General features: G+C 30.0%; 1 protein-coding gene across 1 annotated transcript in view; it reads left to right on the top strand.

Moving 5' to 3' along the window:
* The window catches only part of LOC111621578 (FAS-associated factor 2-like), a 10198-nt gene extending 1768 nt beyond the window's left edge, over positions 1–8430 (top strand). The window contains exons 2-3 of the mRNA XM_023363758.1: positions 7737–7880; positions 7961–8430. Of these exons, the coding sequence (XP_023219526.1) occupies positions 7737–7880; positions 7961–8140 (324 nt within the window). The 3' untranslated portion in view covers positions 8141–8430. The remainder of the gene's footprint in view (positions 1–7736; positions 7881–7960) is intronic.
* The last annotated feature ends 6846 nt before the right edge of the window (positions 8431–15276 follow it).

Genomic DNA, 15276 nt, shown 5'->3' with positions numbered 1-15276 from the left:
AAAAAAAGTTATGCATTCCATCACGTACATAAACAGTGTCGTAATTCGCCAAGTGCAAATCAGCAAATTCGTAAAATTTTTGTTTATTTTGAACAATCCGGATAATCGAAAATCCGGATAATGGAGGTCCGGATAATGGAGGTTCTACTGTAATTAGTGATTTAAAATTTGCATTAAAATTTTTTCCATAGTGCATGAATCATATCCCTTATGAGTTTATATTATTTATGAGTTTATAAATTTAATTCTTAAATTATCCCGGTGTGGTCCATCCCTAAGTTCTAGTTCATTTTTGCCAAAACAATGGTATAATGATGTATTGCCCAATGTATTAATTAAGTAATAGCAAATATTGTGTGTTCACCTGCAGTGTACTGGAGTGCATTCAGAAATTTTTGAGTTATAATGTCTATTGTAAACTGTGTTTCTGTTGCTGCGTCATGGATTCAAAAAGTGAAAACTGCAATTAAACTTTGTTTTAAAGTAGGTCTTTCTGCTACTGAAACTAAAACTGGTACAGAAGACATATTGTAATGAGACTTTAAAGAGGTCTAACATCTCAGACCAAAGATTAAAATTTAAAATGTCATGTATTAAAATAACATTGATTTTTGACTCACAATGCATGGTTTACAAAGAATTTGTACCAGAAAGAAGAGTAAATGTAAAATTTTAAAAGATAGTATCCCATCACATTCTGGTTCCACAATTCTTTTTCTATTGCTGGTAGCACATCCATTTACAAAGATGAAAGTTTGCATGAAAAGTTGATGCACAAAAGAATTCCCACTATTTATCACAACTTTACTCAGATTTGTCCTCTCTAGATTTTCTATTTCTCTGAAATTGAAATTGAAGTTTAATGGATACCAATTTGTATACATTCAGATAATCCAAAAAGCTGTGACCAATGAATTAAAGACAATCAGAAGAGAGATTTTCTGTGATCTGAAAATTATAAAAAAAAACTTCACTAAAGCATGCATACATGCCAATGGATCATACTTTGTATAAATATACATTAACTTTCTCTTGTGATTTTTTTTTTTTTTATAATTCCTGTTTTAAAATTTATGGACNGAAGCGACACGCAACGGAGAAAAATGTCAAGATGGGATAAATTAATATATTTTTTCGTACCTAATTGGTTATCTGAAACATTGATCTTCTGAACAACCCCAGTCCCCAATTGATTCGGATAATCAACACTCTACTGTAATAGCATTGTAATTGTAGAGATCCCCAAGCCTATTAACCTCAACCTGGTTTGGATGCCATTCTAAGACCATTGTTCTGACATCCTCCCACTTCAAAAGATCTTTAATAACAGATATCGGTATTAATCCTCTCTTTCAGAAGAAAACATATCTCACCGAGTTTCTTGGTGTTCTTCATTCAAGAGTTCTTGGCGTTCTTCTGTCGTCAGATCAGTTTCAGGTTCCATTATGAACTCTTCGATGTTCTTTATTTCTCAGATGTAATTTTTGTTACTCCTTTAGCTGCTTGAGTCTTCTTGATTATACAGTATCTTTCTTAGATAATATTGAACTGCAGCATACTGTAGACCTGTTCAAACCATACTGCCCAGCAACATCAGACATCTTCTTCCCACTCTCTAGCTTTGCTATTATACTCTCACTTTTCGAAAATAAAAACCCACGTAAAACTTAATGATTGCACACCCAACAGTCTCGTGAATACTATAAAAAAATTGTTTCTGTCAGAAAAATAAAAGGCTGGAATTACAAGGGAGAGTTTCAAAATTTGGAGGAATACTATCTGACCAGTATATACCGGATTGAGCATCGATGTCAACATCTCCCGTGGACCAAAAACTTTTGAATTGTTGCCTGAAGACAAGGGAAGACCAATCAGTATTCATTATTTTACATTGCTTTTTCTTGTGTTTGTTCTGTGAGGTATTCATTGTCCAAATATAAAAATCTTTCACGAAAGTGTTCGTTATTCTGTTTGTTTGTAGCCCAAACTGTTCATTAACCGATCACCCACTGTATTTTGCAATCTCAATTTTATAGTAATACAAACTTATTAATACACTTCCTCCAGAAAGGTAAATAAAATACTATACAGTTTTCAGTATACTTTTGTTATTACATGTAATTACTGTCCAAATGTTACATGTATCTTCACCATTCCTCAGACAGACAATATTTGCACTCCTATACATGCTTTGCATCTTGTATATCTGTATCCTTCACTTGGTTCTCAATTGAACAAACATGACCCACTAGAACAAATTTTCGATCAATAACATATTTTTATTTTGTCATACATGAAAAAAATGTTTATGGTAAAAATGAAAACATTGATATTTCTGATCGAGATCAACAAAAATGCTCAGAAGACAACTGTACTTTGTAAAAAGGAAATGCTCTCATTTAACTAAAATTAATATTTATGCATAATATAGTACTTTTAATTGTGATTGTTAGTTAATTATTGATTGGAAATAAATTGATTGTTTTAATAAACACATTTCTCTTAGTAACAAAAAGGGATAGTATACTTTTGTTAACTTTTGGAACCTAATCTTATGCTTTGTATTAGTCTTTTGTTTTATATAGCACAGATTTGCATAACACACAACATTTTTCAGAATGTATCTACTGTGTTATATGAGGGATACCTGTACCTGTAACATTTGGACAGTAATTACATGTAATACTGTAACAAAAGTGTACTGGAAACTGTGTAGTATTTTATTTACATTTTTAGAGGAAGTGTATTAATAAGTTTTCATTACTATAAAATTGAGATTGCAAAATATTATGTCATTAGTATAATGTAAGTGGAACTATTGACATCTAGCTGTTTGTTTAAGTATTTTAACATTATAGTATATACATTTTTAGACATGTACAGTGGTACCTCAGGATACGAAATTAATCCGTTCCGAAACTGAGATCGTATCATGAAAATGTCGTAAGGTGAATCATTTTTCTCCATACGATTACATGTAAAACCAAATAATTCGTTCCAACACGAAAAACACACTCAAATTAAAGCTAAGTTGTACATTAAAAAAATAANAATTCACTTCTCTAATGATTCACAAGTGTGAAGATGACAAGAAAGATAAACTTTCTATCTTTTTACAGCTTTAAAACTATTCTAAAATATTGACTAAAAATCTCTTTTAAAAGCATAAAAATGTTTCCTATCAAACTCCCAGTTCTCACAATATATTCTCATTATCAGAATAGTGGCATGTTAAACTAGATGCATTTATAGATGCTTTTTCAGACAGAAGTTTCAGTCTAACTCTCAAAAAAGGAGCAAGAGTAATAGAGAAAGATTGTTCTTAGATCTTTGGATAGCTGGTTATGAAGCAAGGGGATATAGGAAAGGTATATTAGATCAATATACATTTGATACAATTCTGGAGATCCATGGAGTTATACTGTACATTATCAATATTTGAAACATCGATAAGAAGGGCTATCAACTGATTCTAAAATTGAAAGGCGTTTAGGAAAGAGCAGCTACTTTGAAAGGATTGCTAAGTGACATAGTATATCCAAGGGTATGTTCAAGAGATACATGATGTCAGTATTAGAGTGAGGAAGAGTAGTAAGACTCTGGACAAACTGGGCATAGACCAGAAGGAAAGAGTTCCAGCACATTATGTTAGAGAATATGGAAAGGGTTTTTATAAAAGGTCAGTAAAAAATGACTCAGGAAAGGATTATGTATAGAATAATATTTGATTTGTTGAAGAATGAGAAAGAGAAGAGGATAAAGCTGGAGTCTATATACTGTACTACCAATAATAGAAGATAGCAGGGAGGAAAAGAAGTGTTATATGAGGATAATGAGAAAGTACTTGGGGATGGATTGAAGGAGCACAGGAAAGACTGCAAGAGGAGGAAGATCACCATGGTATTAACAGAGTAGGCTTTGAGAAAGGAGGTTAATATGAAATTGGAAAATTAGAATATTAGAAGAGGTGAAAAACAAGTTTGTGGCGGTGATATGACTTCTAAGAAGGGGGTAAATTCAGGGTTTTAACCTTTCAATAGTGAAATAGTCAGGTATGGTGCTATCCCAAAGTAGTGGAGAATAAATGTGGGAAATTTTTAAAGTATTTTTTCACGCATTTTTTTCTCATTACCGTTTCGGAAAAAGATTTTATAAACAGTTATGTCTAGTAAAGAAAAGTCTTTTTTTGTTGTTACATAATTCGTTTTTTATGTGAATTTTTTTCACGGTAGATTTTGGCGATACTCCCAAAAGAATTTAACAGATATATCCATCCTTCACCACTGCCACACAATCGCCCAAGATGGATATATCCATCCTTCACTGCTGAGTGGTTAATGTGAGGAGTAGAGATTTCTTGATGTCTGTTTGGAAATGCAGAGTAAATAGGGCCATTGGGAAGTTAAGAAATTTACAAAGACATCAATGGGACTGGTTGTCATCCTTCCTTTATATTTAAAGGCACTGGCACCAGACTGTATATTTTCCACACAAGCAGTATGGAAGATATATATATATGCTTGAACAAGTCTCACCTGCCCATGTGAAAATAGACAATAAAGAATTAGTTGGATTAGAAAAAAGTGGAAGTGGAGTTAAAGGGCAAATTTTCTTTCAGTTCATAAAGGCTTGAGAAATTGTGAGAAATTTGTAGTCAGAGGTCCCCAAATTATCGCAGGACACATACAGAGTGGGTGGTTGTTTTATAGGAGGGGAAAAAAGTAGGAGTTATTGTATAATCTGTCCAACAAAGAGCAGAAGTTATTCAGGAGCTAGCAACAGTTTCTTCTATAACCATTATGGGCTCAATGTAGCCCACAAGGGAGGGACAGGGTCTAAAATATCTGGGATTTATCACTTTTGGGAAATTCCTGTGATCAAATCTTATTCCCAGATTTATTCCCAGACAGGTCCCCAGAGTGGTAGACTACCTAACCTGCCACCTTAACCACTTGGCTGTATGGCCAAGTGGTTAAGGTGGAAGCCTAACTGCTGTGCAGAGCCCAGGATTGAATCCAGACAAGTTGAGAAAATTCTTGAAATTTTTCTCTCAGATATATTGGGCTTCATCTTTCACCTTCTGGTTGCCCCATTATGAGTCTATTTGAACTCAATGGGCCTGAAGAAGAAAGGTCCTCTTGGTGCCCTTAGGGCAGAAAGAATAAAAAACAAGTCTTGGTAAGATATACCATATTATTATTAAAAGTTTGGAGAAATAAAATTGGAAACTATCCAATTTGGAAATGTAAATAAAAAATAAAATAAAATTATATAACGAGTACAGTAATCGTTTCAATTTTTTTTAACGAAACTCTATTAAACCAAAGTAAATTTAAAATTATAGGAAATTTGAAATATGAATATTTTAAGAAAAAAAATTATGTAAATATTTATGTAAAATATTTGTATATAAAAAAACTATGTAAATTAATATTTATTAAACAAAGTATTGAGATCATTTTTATTTTTATCTTCAGTTAGTAAATAATAATTTGAACTTCGTAACAAGTAAACTCCAAATAAAAATGCTACAGTCATTCTATTTAGCTATTGATATTTTTAAAGATTTGAGTAAGTTATTTTACACGTAATAAGTACATGAAATAATTTTAAAAGTTACAAAAACATCTCTAAACAAATAATTTAAATATAAAATATATTACTATACATAAATTCTTTTTTGGAATATATAAAAATATTATAAAATAATGCTTTTTATATATAGTACAGTATTAATATTTATAAAAATTTGAAAAAACTTAAAAACAAAAATTAATTGAAATATGAAATTTCTATTCTAAGTAAATTACTAAGAACATTACCTTTACTCAGAAGTAACATTTCAAACAGTCAAAAAACAAAAAAAATTATCATCAGTAAGAATATATATTTTTAATGTGTCCTTACTAGTAATCATGTATGTTCAAATGTAAATCTAATTTCTATTACGATTCTTGAGATTCAACAAGAAAAAAAATTTTGTTTTACTTCTGATGATATGCATAAGCTCAAAAGCAACATTTGAGTTTTCTAACAACTTTTCACTCTGAGAAAAGCAGTATGAATTTGGTTCACTAATAGAAATATTTAATAATTGTAAATTTTTTAAGAGAGAAAAATTGTATTTAATCAGTGTTAAATATTTTCAGTTTTTCAACCAACATGTAACTTAACCAAGTTGTAGACATGATTAGTCAAACAAGTCAAAAAATGTTCCTCTAAGATTTTTATATTTTTGGACTCTGGATCTTGAAACATCAAGAAATGCAAAAAATATTTGGAGATTTTTTTGTGTGCATGTGTGGGGACATGATTTTGTTCACCTATTTTGAAGCTTAATAACTCCTGTGCCTTTTGTCGAAACTTTCTGAAATTTTGCAAGAAAGTTTGTATATTAAGGGAATTGATGCTATTAAATTTTGATGGTTAAATGTCAGGGGGTGGAGAGTTAGTGATGGTCACATGTCATATCTCAAGTGGAGTCGGATTTAATGAAGATTTTTTCATTATTGACATTTACAATTTTTTTTTTTTTTTATAAAATTCATCTCTACCCTGAAAATTAAGCTTTTTGCCATTTTATACTAATTTATAGTAATAAAAGTTTTTTAAATAAAATCTCATAACAGATGACACCAAAAAGAATTTTAACTCTTGCCAGGAAAGTTACACAACTCATTGCTGGATTTTTTATATAATACAATTACCATCTTTTCCAATGCATTTTTTCCATGTCTCCATTAATTCTAAATATCTAGAGAAAAAATTTTTGTCTCGTGTCAGTCATATTATGGAGAACAAACAAATTATTATTATTATTATTTATTTATTTTTACTCTTGCATGTAACCAAAATCTTATAAAACATTAACTTTAAATTGTCATTAACATTAACTTTAAATATTTAAGTGACATGTCTCCATTACAAATGATAATAGAGACATGTCACAAAGAAATTCAAGCATGTTTTACATGCTTATCCATTTAAAAAAAATTATTTTTGAAAATTTCTTATGTCCTTTTTTATAATTTTGATTAACAGACATAGACTATGTTTATAGCTCTTATAATCCATTTTTGTTATTATTCAAAATTATAAATTGTAAACATTTAATAGTATAATTACTTTATAATTATATTAATTCTTGAATTCTATTATTATTATACTTATTGAAACAAATATAATCTATTTTTATCAATTAAAATTATAAAAGATGATGTTATAATTTATCATCATTGTAGATGAATTGCATATTTCACATGCTATTCATTTTCTCTTTATTTTGGTTCATTTATTTTGTCTATTCATTTTAAGTTTTTTTTAATACAACCTATAAAACATTGTTAATGAATTGATTACATAATTTTGAATTGCAGATTTGATTTTACATGGCATACTTTTTATTAATATATTTTTAATGTAATTGTTTTATGGTAATGAGAGTTTCTCTAAATTTATTAAAATATAACTAATGCATCAAAATACACTTTATATCTTCTCTAGTCTATTGTGCCCAAAATACAAATATAAAATAAAATTTACATCATATGTTTTGTCATAAATATTACATTTTGTATTAATATGATCCAAAATTTATTACAAATGGACCATTCAATTTAATGAAGAGCATGTTATAGATTCAAAGTAAAATGTCAGCATAAAAGTTCATAATTTAATTAAACAAAATTTGATTTTATTACAAATATAAGATTCAATTGTTTTTATATTCATATTAGGAAATAAGACGTCAAAAAATAGAACTTGCTGATCAGATACCAGAAGAGCCTCCTGTTGACCAGCCAGATACTGTTCATGTAATGATTAAACTTCCAGTGGGAACAAGATTAGAGAGAAGATTCCAAAAAAATCATTCTCTCAAAGTAATATAAATATATTTATTATAATATTTATTCATAATCAGAAAATAATTTATAAAATTTTCATTGAAAATATTTTTCAGTATTTATATTATTTCATCTTCTGTCATGACGAATCACCAGATTTCTTCCAAGTAGTGACAAATTTTCCTAGGAAAGTTCTACCTTGTCAACCAACTCCAGATCAACCAGATCCACCAACATTTGCACAGGTTGGGTTAGGAAGATCAGAAATGTTGTTTGTTCATGATCTTGAAGCATAAACTCTATTTAAAAATAGTGTGATCTATTTTGAACATTGGGATTAAATTTCCATCTCTTGATATCGAAGTCTTCACTGGAGTTTAATAGACAATAAAAATATTCTTAAATACATCCTGAAATAAAAAAAAAATTTTTTCTATGGGTTGGTGGAATTAAGAGGAAAGAAGTTTTATTTTAAGTTTTACATCAGGTTTTTAGAAAAATAATTGAAGCAATTTCTTTAAATAAGTTTGAAGTTAAACTTCAAAATTAAACAATTTCAAAGTTTGAAATAATGGATAAAATTAAGTTTTTTTTCTATATTTTTGACATGTCAAATTTAACATTCTTTTGAAATAAAATTCAGTCATACTTTGTCATCTTTTGTATTTGAAGTTTTAATTGTAAATTTATTATTTTTATTTTTAAATAAATATTGAGCATTTTTAACAGTATTATAAAATGAATAGATGGAGTTATAACTTCTGTATAATCAACAAATTTAAAAATTTTCATCATTCATGAAAATAACAATTGCAAACATTTCAATTATTATTGTCTTGAATGAGTTTACTGAAAATTAGATTAGTGCTGCTTCATTTTTTCCTGGTCTCTACAAGATTTTCTAGATCTGTCAATAAATTTATTTCAATAATGTATATATACAAATACACAAAAGATATTCAAAAACCTTGTTGCCTTAACTATTCTTAAATCATCTAATTGGTAAATGTATAATTAGAGAACTGGTATGAATAAATTGTAAATTTGCCATTTAAGAAATACAATATATTCAAAATAAGTGTGTTAAATTGTTTTCAACCCTGAATAAAAAATGGGTAAGTATAAAATGAATAGTTTTTAGCATAGGTTAAGCAATAGTTAAATTTGTCAATTCAAATGTATCCTATTAGATATTTGTAAACTATTTCCAGTTGGGTTGAGTTGTAAGTAATGTTTTTAATTGTTTTCATGTTATAGCATAACTTATATAATCACCTATCAGCTGAAGTACTGATTTTTTTAATTAAAGGTTTTAATAACAGTTTTTGATTAATAATTGACATTATTTTTAAAAAGTTAAATCAGAATGAGCTCTTCAGAAGAACATTTAAGACATCTAATGTCATATGAATGTTTAAAAACTAACACTATAGTAAAGCCATACACACTGCAAGTATCAGAAAATGTCGGTGTTGATTTAAGAAATTTAAGGATGGATAATCAATCTGGAATATGAGCCTCACTCAGCACAATCTTCTAGCTTAGAAAATGCTGAAGTTGTTTCAATAGGGAAAGCTTATCCAAAATTATGTAGATGAAAAGTTGCAGAAAAATGGAGTGTGCAATCAACTGCAGTTAAGCAATTGCACTAGGAAAGATAAACAAGTATGGGTTATGGATTTCGTATCACCTTACTTGAACCTAATCATCCAGATTGATGTATGTTTTGCTTCTTAATAAGCAATAATAAACCCCATTTCTGGACAGAATAGTAACTGGGATGGAAGTATGTATTGTACACTAATGTCATTTGTGAAAAACAATATTGATAGTTAAATCCAAAGGTTGCTCTAGAACCAAATTGTGGTCTTCATCCTTGAAAGGTATTGTTATTTGTATGGTGGAATATATGAGGAGAATACTGCGTTTTCAGTTATTGAAGCCAAATGAAACAGTTTATGCTATTTTATACTATCTGCATTTGAAGAACTCCTAGAAAAACATCCATATTTGACAAACAGGAAGAGGATTATTTTATTACATGATAATGCTCAACCCCACATTGCAATAGCCACCCAAAAAAAATTTATAAAGCCTAATTAGAAAATTCCTAATCCTTTTTATAACCCTAATCTGGCTCCTAAGATTACAAACTGTTGATCTCTTCAAAAAGTTTTAATTCAAAACAAGTTAATCCAGAAACACATTGAAATTTCTTTAATCAAAATCTAATTCTTGTAAGACATCAAAAAATAACTAGATTGATGAAGAAATGTTAATTAAATGAAGGACAATGTACATTGGATTAAATAAATGTTTTATTTTTTAATGTAAATAAGGTTATTAAAACTTACAAAAAGCATTACTAGGACTCAATCCAGTAACAAAGACAAAATTGCTTCAATTAGGAATGATTTTTGATATTAATTAGAAATTATTTGTCAAATGGTGATAAATTTATATTTTTCAATATAAGTCAGCCATTAATTAGTAATTAGTTTAAAACTTAATATTTGACACACATCTACTTGATATTAAGAGCAAAAAAGCTTTCATATGCAGCAAATTCTGGACAATATAAAAAGAAATTTCCAAAATGGAATATCGAAAACTCTTGAATTTTCTTAACTCATGCCAGTTGTTACTACCAAGAATTTGCTACAAAGATTATTGGTTCCTGATATTAATTGCTGTTAAGTTTTTATGACAATAAAAACATTGTCACAAAACTTATACAAGATGACATTAGATCTTATTGGAAACTTGTGTATTTAATAGTATTTCAACTAAGAAAGAAAGAAATATTGATTAATTGAATTAGAAGTTATCTTTATCAATTTATAAATTTAAAAAATGCATTTTAACTAAAAGTGCATCAATTTTTTGTTCTAAAGAAATTGTGTTCAGCCTGTTTGAATTTACTTATTAGATTGATTTATTCAAATTTGGATTGGTCTACCTCAAAATATATTTTAGTGTTAGAAACTACAGATTTGATAGACATTTGTTTATATTGTTTTATTTGTGGAGGTCAGTTTTTCCTCCCGTTTTTAGAATGGTTTTAATTAAAATGGCCACAACTCTATTGGATTATCAGCTATTTTACTTGCTAATTCCATTCTGAAGTTTTAGTGAGCAATAACTATTAAGCAGTTTTTTTAAATTTCATCTAAATCTCAAGTACCATCTTGTTGAAAGATAACGAGCGCGCGTTTGAAATTATAAGATGTGACATCATTTTGCATAATAAAGTTAAATGATATTCTAAGTTGACTGGATAACAATGTTGGTTTATTTATGATTTATTATAATTAGTCTAATTGGGATTAAAATTAAAACACGACAAATCCTCTAATTTAAGAAGACATTTCTGTTAGGCTATAGGAGTTCCTATTTAGACCGGCTTTTCTCAATCGGGTGGAGGCATAGATTTCAATAAAGCTATAGGCAAAAAAACATTTGGGGATCGACGTATCTGGACGAACCGTTCCGGAAAAATTTCTGGGTTTTTTTGACCCATCCGATTCGATTCCGGGCCCCCAGAGCAGTATGCTACCATCTTAACTGCTCGACCGTCGTATCGAGATAACATTTTGTTAGTGATAAATCTAGCAATTTTACAAATTTGAAATTTATCAAATTTTTTATCTAAATTGTCCTGATTATTTTTTTAGAATTAAAGTATTTTAATAAACTGTATTCCTTCCCACTTTCAATTATGCCGTATAATTCTACGTATTGCAAAACGGTGAAGCGACTAGCCAAACTGTTTAACACGTGCTGGGTGAATTATTTGTAGAATATATAGCATTATTTGTACAGTATTATGATTGTAATAAAATGAAAGTTTTGTTTTTTTATCGTTGTGAAGAATCCTTTCGAAATCATGATTTTTCATACATGTTTCCGTAGACGCATCATTTATTCTTCATTCGTGCTGAAGAGAGTATGGATCAATCTTTCAAAGAAAACATCGAAGCAGGTTGTAAAGCAACGTGGGGATCGAACGTTGTTGTTTTCCATTAAAAATTACTCAAATTGTTTCATCTTGAAAATTAAAATAATTAGATAGACGGGTAGCGTGAGCTACCGTTGTGAGCAACGTGGGGGTCGAAAAACAGGAATTTTTTCGGGAGTAGTCCATTCGGGTGATATATAGGTCTCGTCGCTTTCATTTTGGGCCTGGCCGAAAGCATTAAGGGCTTGATAGAAAGGTCTTTTCAGTGCCATCAGATGGAGTTTAAAGAAATTCATTGAAGGCTGACTTATAATAGATACAGTAGTACAGTAATTTGATTTATCTCAATTTTAACTTGGTATTTCACGGGGGATTATCTGAACTTCAACATGATTAAAAAGTTAGCTTGTAGTGACTATATGAAAAAATATTTTTATTCTATCCTGTAAGCATGAAGAGTGTTTTGATCTATTTTTTGCGAGTTCGGTAAGACCCACAATAAAGACCACTGGGATGTATAGGACGGGTACATGTATAAATTTAATAAAGAATTTTAGAACTTGATATGGTAATTTTTTTCTAAAATATTCAAATGAATTGAAGAGAGAGTAATAGTTTTAATTTTGAAATTTAAATAAAATTTTTGAATAATAGTTTTTTTTTTCATTTTTTGCCCTGTAGGCACTAAGGGAATAAGTGAGCCTTTTTTTCATACCTACCTGAGGTTCGGCTAGATCCACAACAGGGCGACTGGGACAATGAGGTATTAGGACGACACCGTAATTAGGACTTACCGCCCATGCAAAACTCCTGCAATTGCTTGCTCGGATTCGATCCCGGATCTCAGAGCGGTAGAGGGACGCCTTAACTCTTTCCGTCCTGTGGGCACTAAGACGGCCCGTCCAGTTTTGATCTCGGATCCTTCAGAGCGGTAGGCTGCCAGTTTGACCGCTCGGCCATCCGGTTTTTTTTATAAATAAAATAATTTTATTATCAGAACAATATATTATTTATACAGAAATTATACCAAAATAGTTGGTCATAAAATAGTTACTGTACATTCAAAATAATTTACAACGGCATTACAGGTTTAGTTATAGTGAGCCATTACGTTCCATAAGGAGTCCAGTATTTATCCAGTTATTTTTCAATATTCGTAAAGTTCTGCCTTTTGTACTCTAGCAGTTGTTGTTGGTTTTCCATTAGGTTCTTAAAAATAGAAAAGGTTATTTGTTCGTTGGTTTTTTTTGTAATAGGATAAATTTCTGCTTGTCCAGATTGCATTGATCGCGGTGATTAGGATTGTTAGTTGATGTTTAGTCTCTGTATACTCACATGGCCATTTGATGTCTTCTATATTGTGCGTTCGTGTTAGAGAACATTTGTTACTTAGTGTTGTCCAGAGTAGGTTCGTGTGTTTGCATTCCAGGATGGCGTGTTCTAGCGTTTCTTTGTTGTGGCATATGGGGCAGTCTGTGCAGTTTGTTACTTTTTCTGCTTTCTCCATTCGTTTGTCTGTGGGCAGTTATGATGAAGTTGAAGTTTCCAAAAGATAGTTATCGCTTTACTAGGGATATTTAGTTTTGAAGTGATTTTAATTATATTTTTACTTTTCAGATTGATTGATTTATACGGTTTTGGAGTATTACTTTATAATAGAGCTCCTTTGGTGTTGATGTAAAGATGATTTCGTCGGAAAAATTTTCCTTCATTGTTCTGTAGCATCGTTCAATTTCATGCAGTATTGTTGGTGGTCTTAGTCTGTGTATCTTTTCAATAGTTATGATTATACTGTATTTGGTATATGAGGTTGAGAAATGCTTTCGCTAAACTTGTCCAGATACGGTATTTATCAATTTGAATCGCTGAACTAAAATTTTCAGGGAAACTTCCAATAAATCAGCTCTTCCGTTTTCTAAACTATTATATAACGTCGTTCTTCTTATCGGTTCGAAGTTTGAGCCCCAGATGAAGGTAGCGCACATTCTATTGATTTGCGTCACCGCTCTCTTGGGGAGTGAATAAGATACCAGAAGGGGCTCAGCAGTTTGACATTTGCTAATTTAGCTTTTCCAGTAATCGAGACATTTCTTCCTATCCACATGTAAGAGGGCTTTCTCAACTTGTCGATGTTTTTATTCCATTGCTCGTTGCTATTCTTACCTATCAGGATTCCCAAACTTTTGATATTGGTCTTGGACCAGTTAAATCCTAAGTAGTTTGATGAGAGATTTTCCCAGGCTCCAACCCAAAGTCCTTTGCATTTTTGTGGATTAATTTCCATTGTGAAGATATCTTTAAATTTCTCAAAAACTAAGCTCACCATTTTAATACTGTTTATGTCAGTGAGGAACAATGTTATTTCGTCGCTCGGCCATCCGGTCGTATTATGTAACTACAATATAACACTATACACAGTGCTAAAATTATTAGTGGCAATATTAGAAAAAAAAAACCAACATAATATTTAAATTAATAAACAATTTAACATTTAAAACAATTTAATCACGCTATTANTTGCACTCCTTTTCAAAATCTAGATCATTGCTACAATTTGATCAATGATTTCAGTTATTGTTACCAAAGTTTTACTAAGGAAATCTGTAGAGAAATTTTTTGGGTTCTTTGTTTTCAGAATCACTATTTTCCAGTTCCACATGAATTCCTTGTTCTGCCAGTTCTTGAAGGTTGTTGTTTGTTGATATGACTCTCACCAGAAACTTGAGGTATCCTGTTCATCTACATCTCCTAGTCCTGCTGTATCGATTAGGTTCAGTTTGATCAAAGTAACAATACAACGATAGACTCTTCTCATTGCGAATTCTTGAATACTTTCAGCCATAACTTCTTCCACACTTTGTTCATGCATTTATCAGTTAATTCTTGCCAAGTGGAGCCAATATTGCTTATGGCATCCATAATGTTACATTTTTTCCAAAATTACACCAAACAAATATAGATTTAAAGAAAGTACACCTTTTGCCACCTTTTTCTAATTGGTTCGTGTTTGTAAATAATTGTATTATGTACAAATCAATAAAATACCACAATAATTTAAATCGGCATAAATTTTGATTTTTTTTTTTTAGGCTTTTGAGCAGACAGCATTATATCGAATTAGTGTTAAGTGGGGTCTTTCTGTATTTTAAGCCAAAATGCATTTTAATTTTAGGTGGTCAGAATAGTCATGAATATTTATTTAATAAATTAGCTTTATGAAAGTTTCAATGTGTGATAATCTCTTATAAATAATTATTATTTAATAGTAAATATTTAACTTGACAAAATAGGATTAGAAGCTTAATAATTGGCAAAATTAATTTCAACATAAAAGCTACAAAGAGGCATTGGACTACATTCAACAAGTATAGAAGTTTTCATTGTAAGTAAATAATATGGATCTGCTTGGGTATATGTTTAGTAGCAGAATAATGAATTTTAGAGAGCATACATCTGAAGCAAATAATAACAATA

Source organism: Centruroides sculpturatus, unplaced genomic scaffold (genome assembly GCF_000671375.1).
Source record: "Centruroides sculpturatus isolate CEXI.00-Female unplaced genomic scaffold, Cexi_2.0 scaffold175, whole genome shotgun sequence".
In the NCBI taxonomy this organism is placed as follows: domain Eukaryota; kingdom Metazoa; phylum Arthropoda; class Arachnida; order Scorpiones; family Buthidae; genus Centruroides; species Centruroides sculpturatus.
The sequence above is the reverse complement of the archived record's forward strand: the minus strand, read 5'-3'. Positions and strand labels throughout refer to the sequence as shown.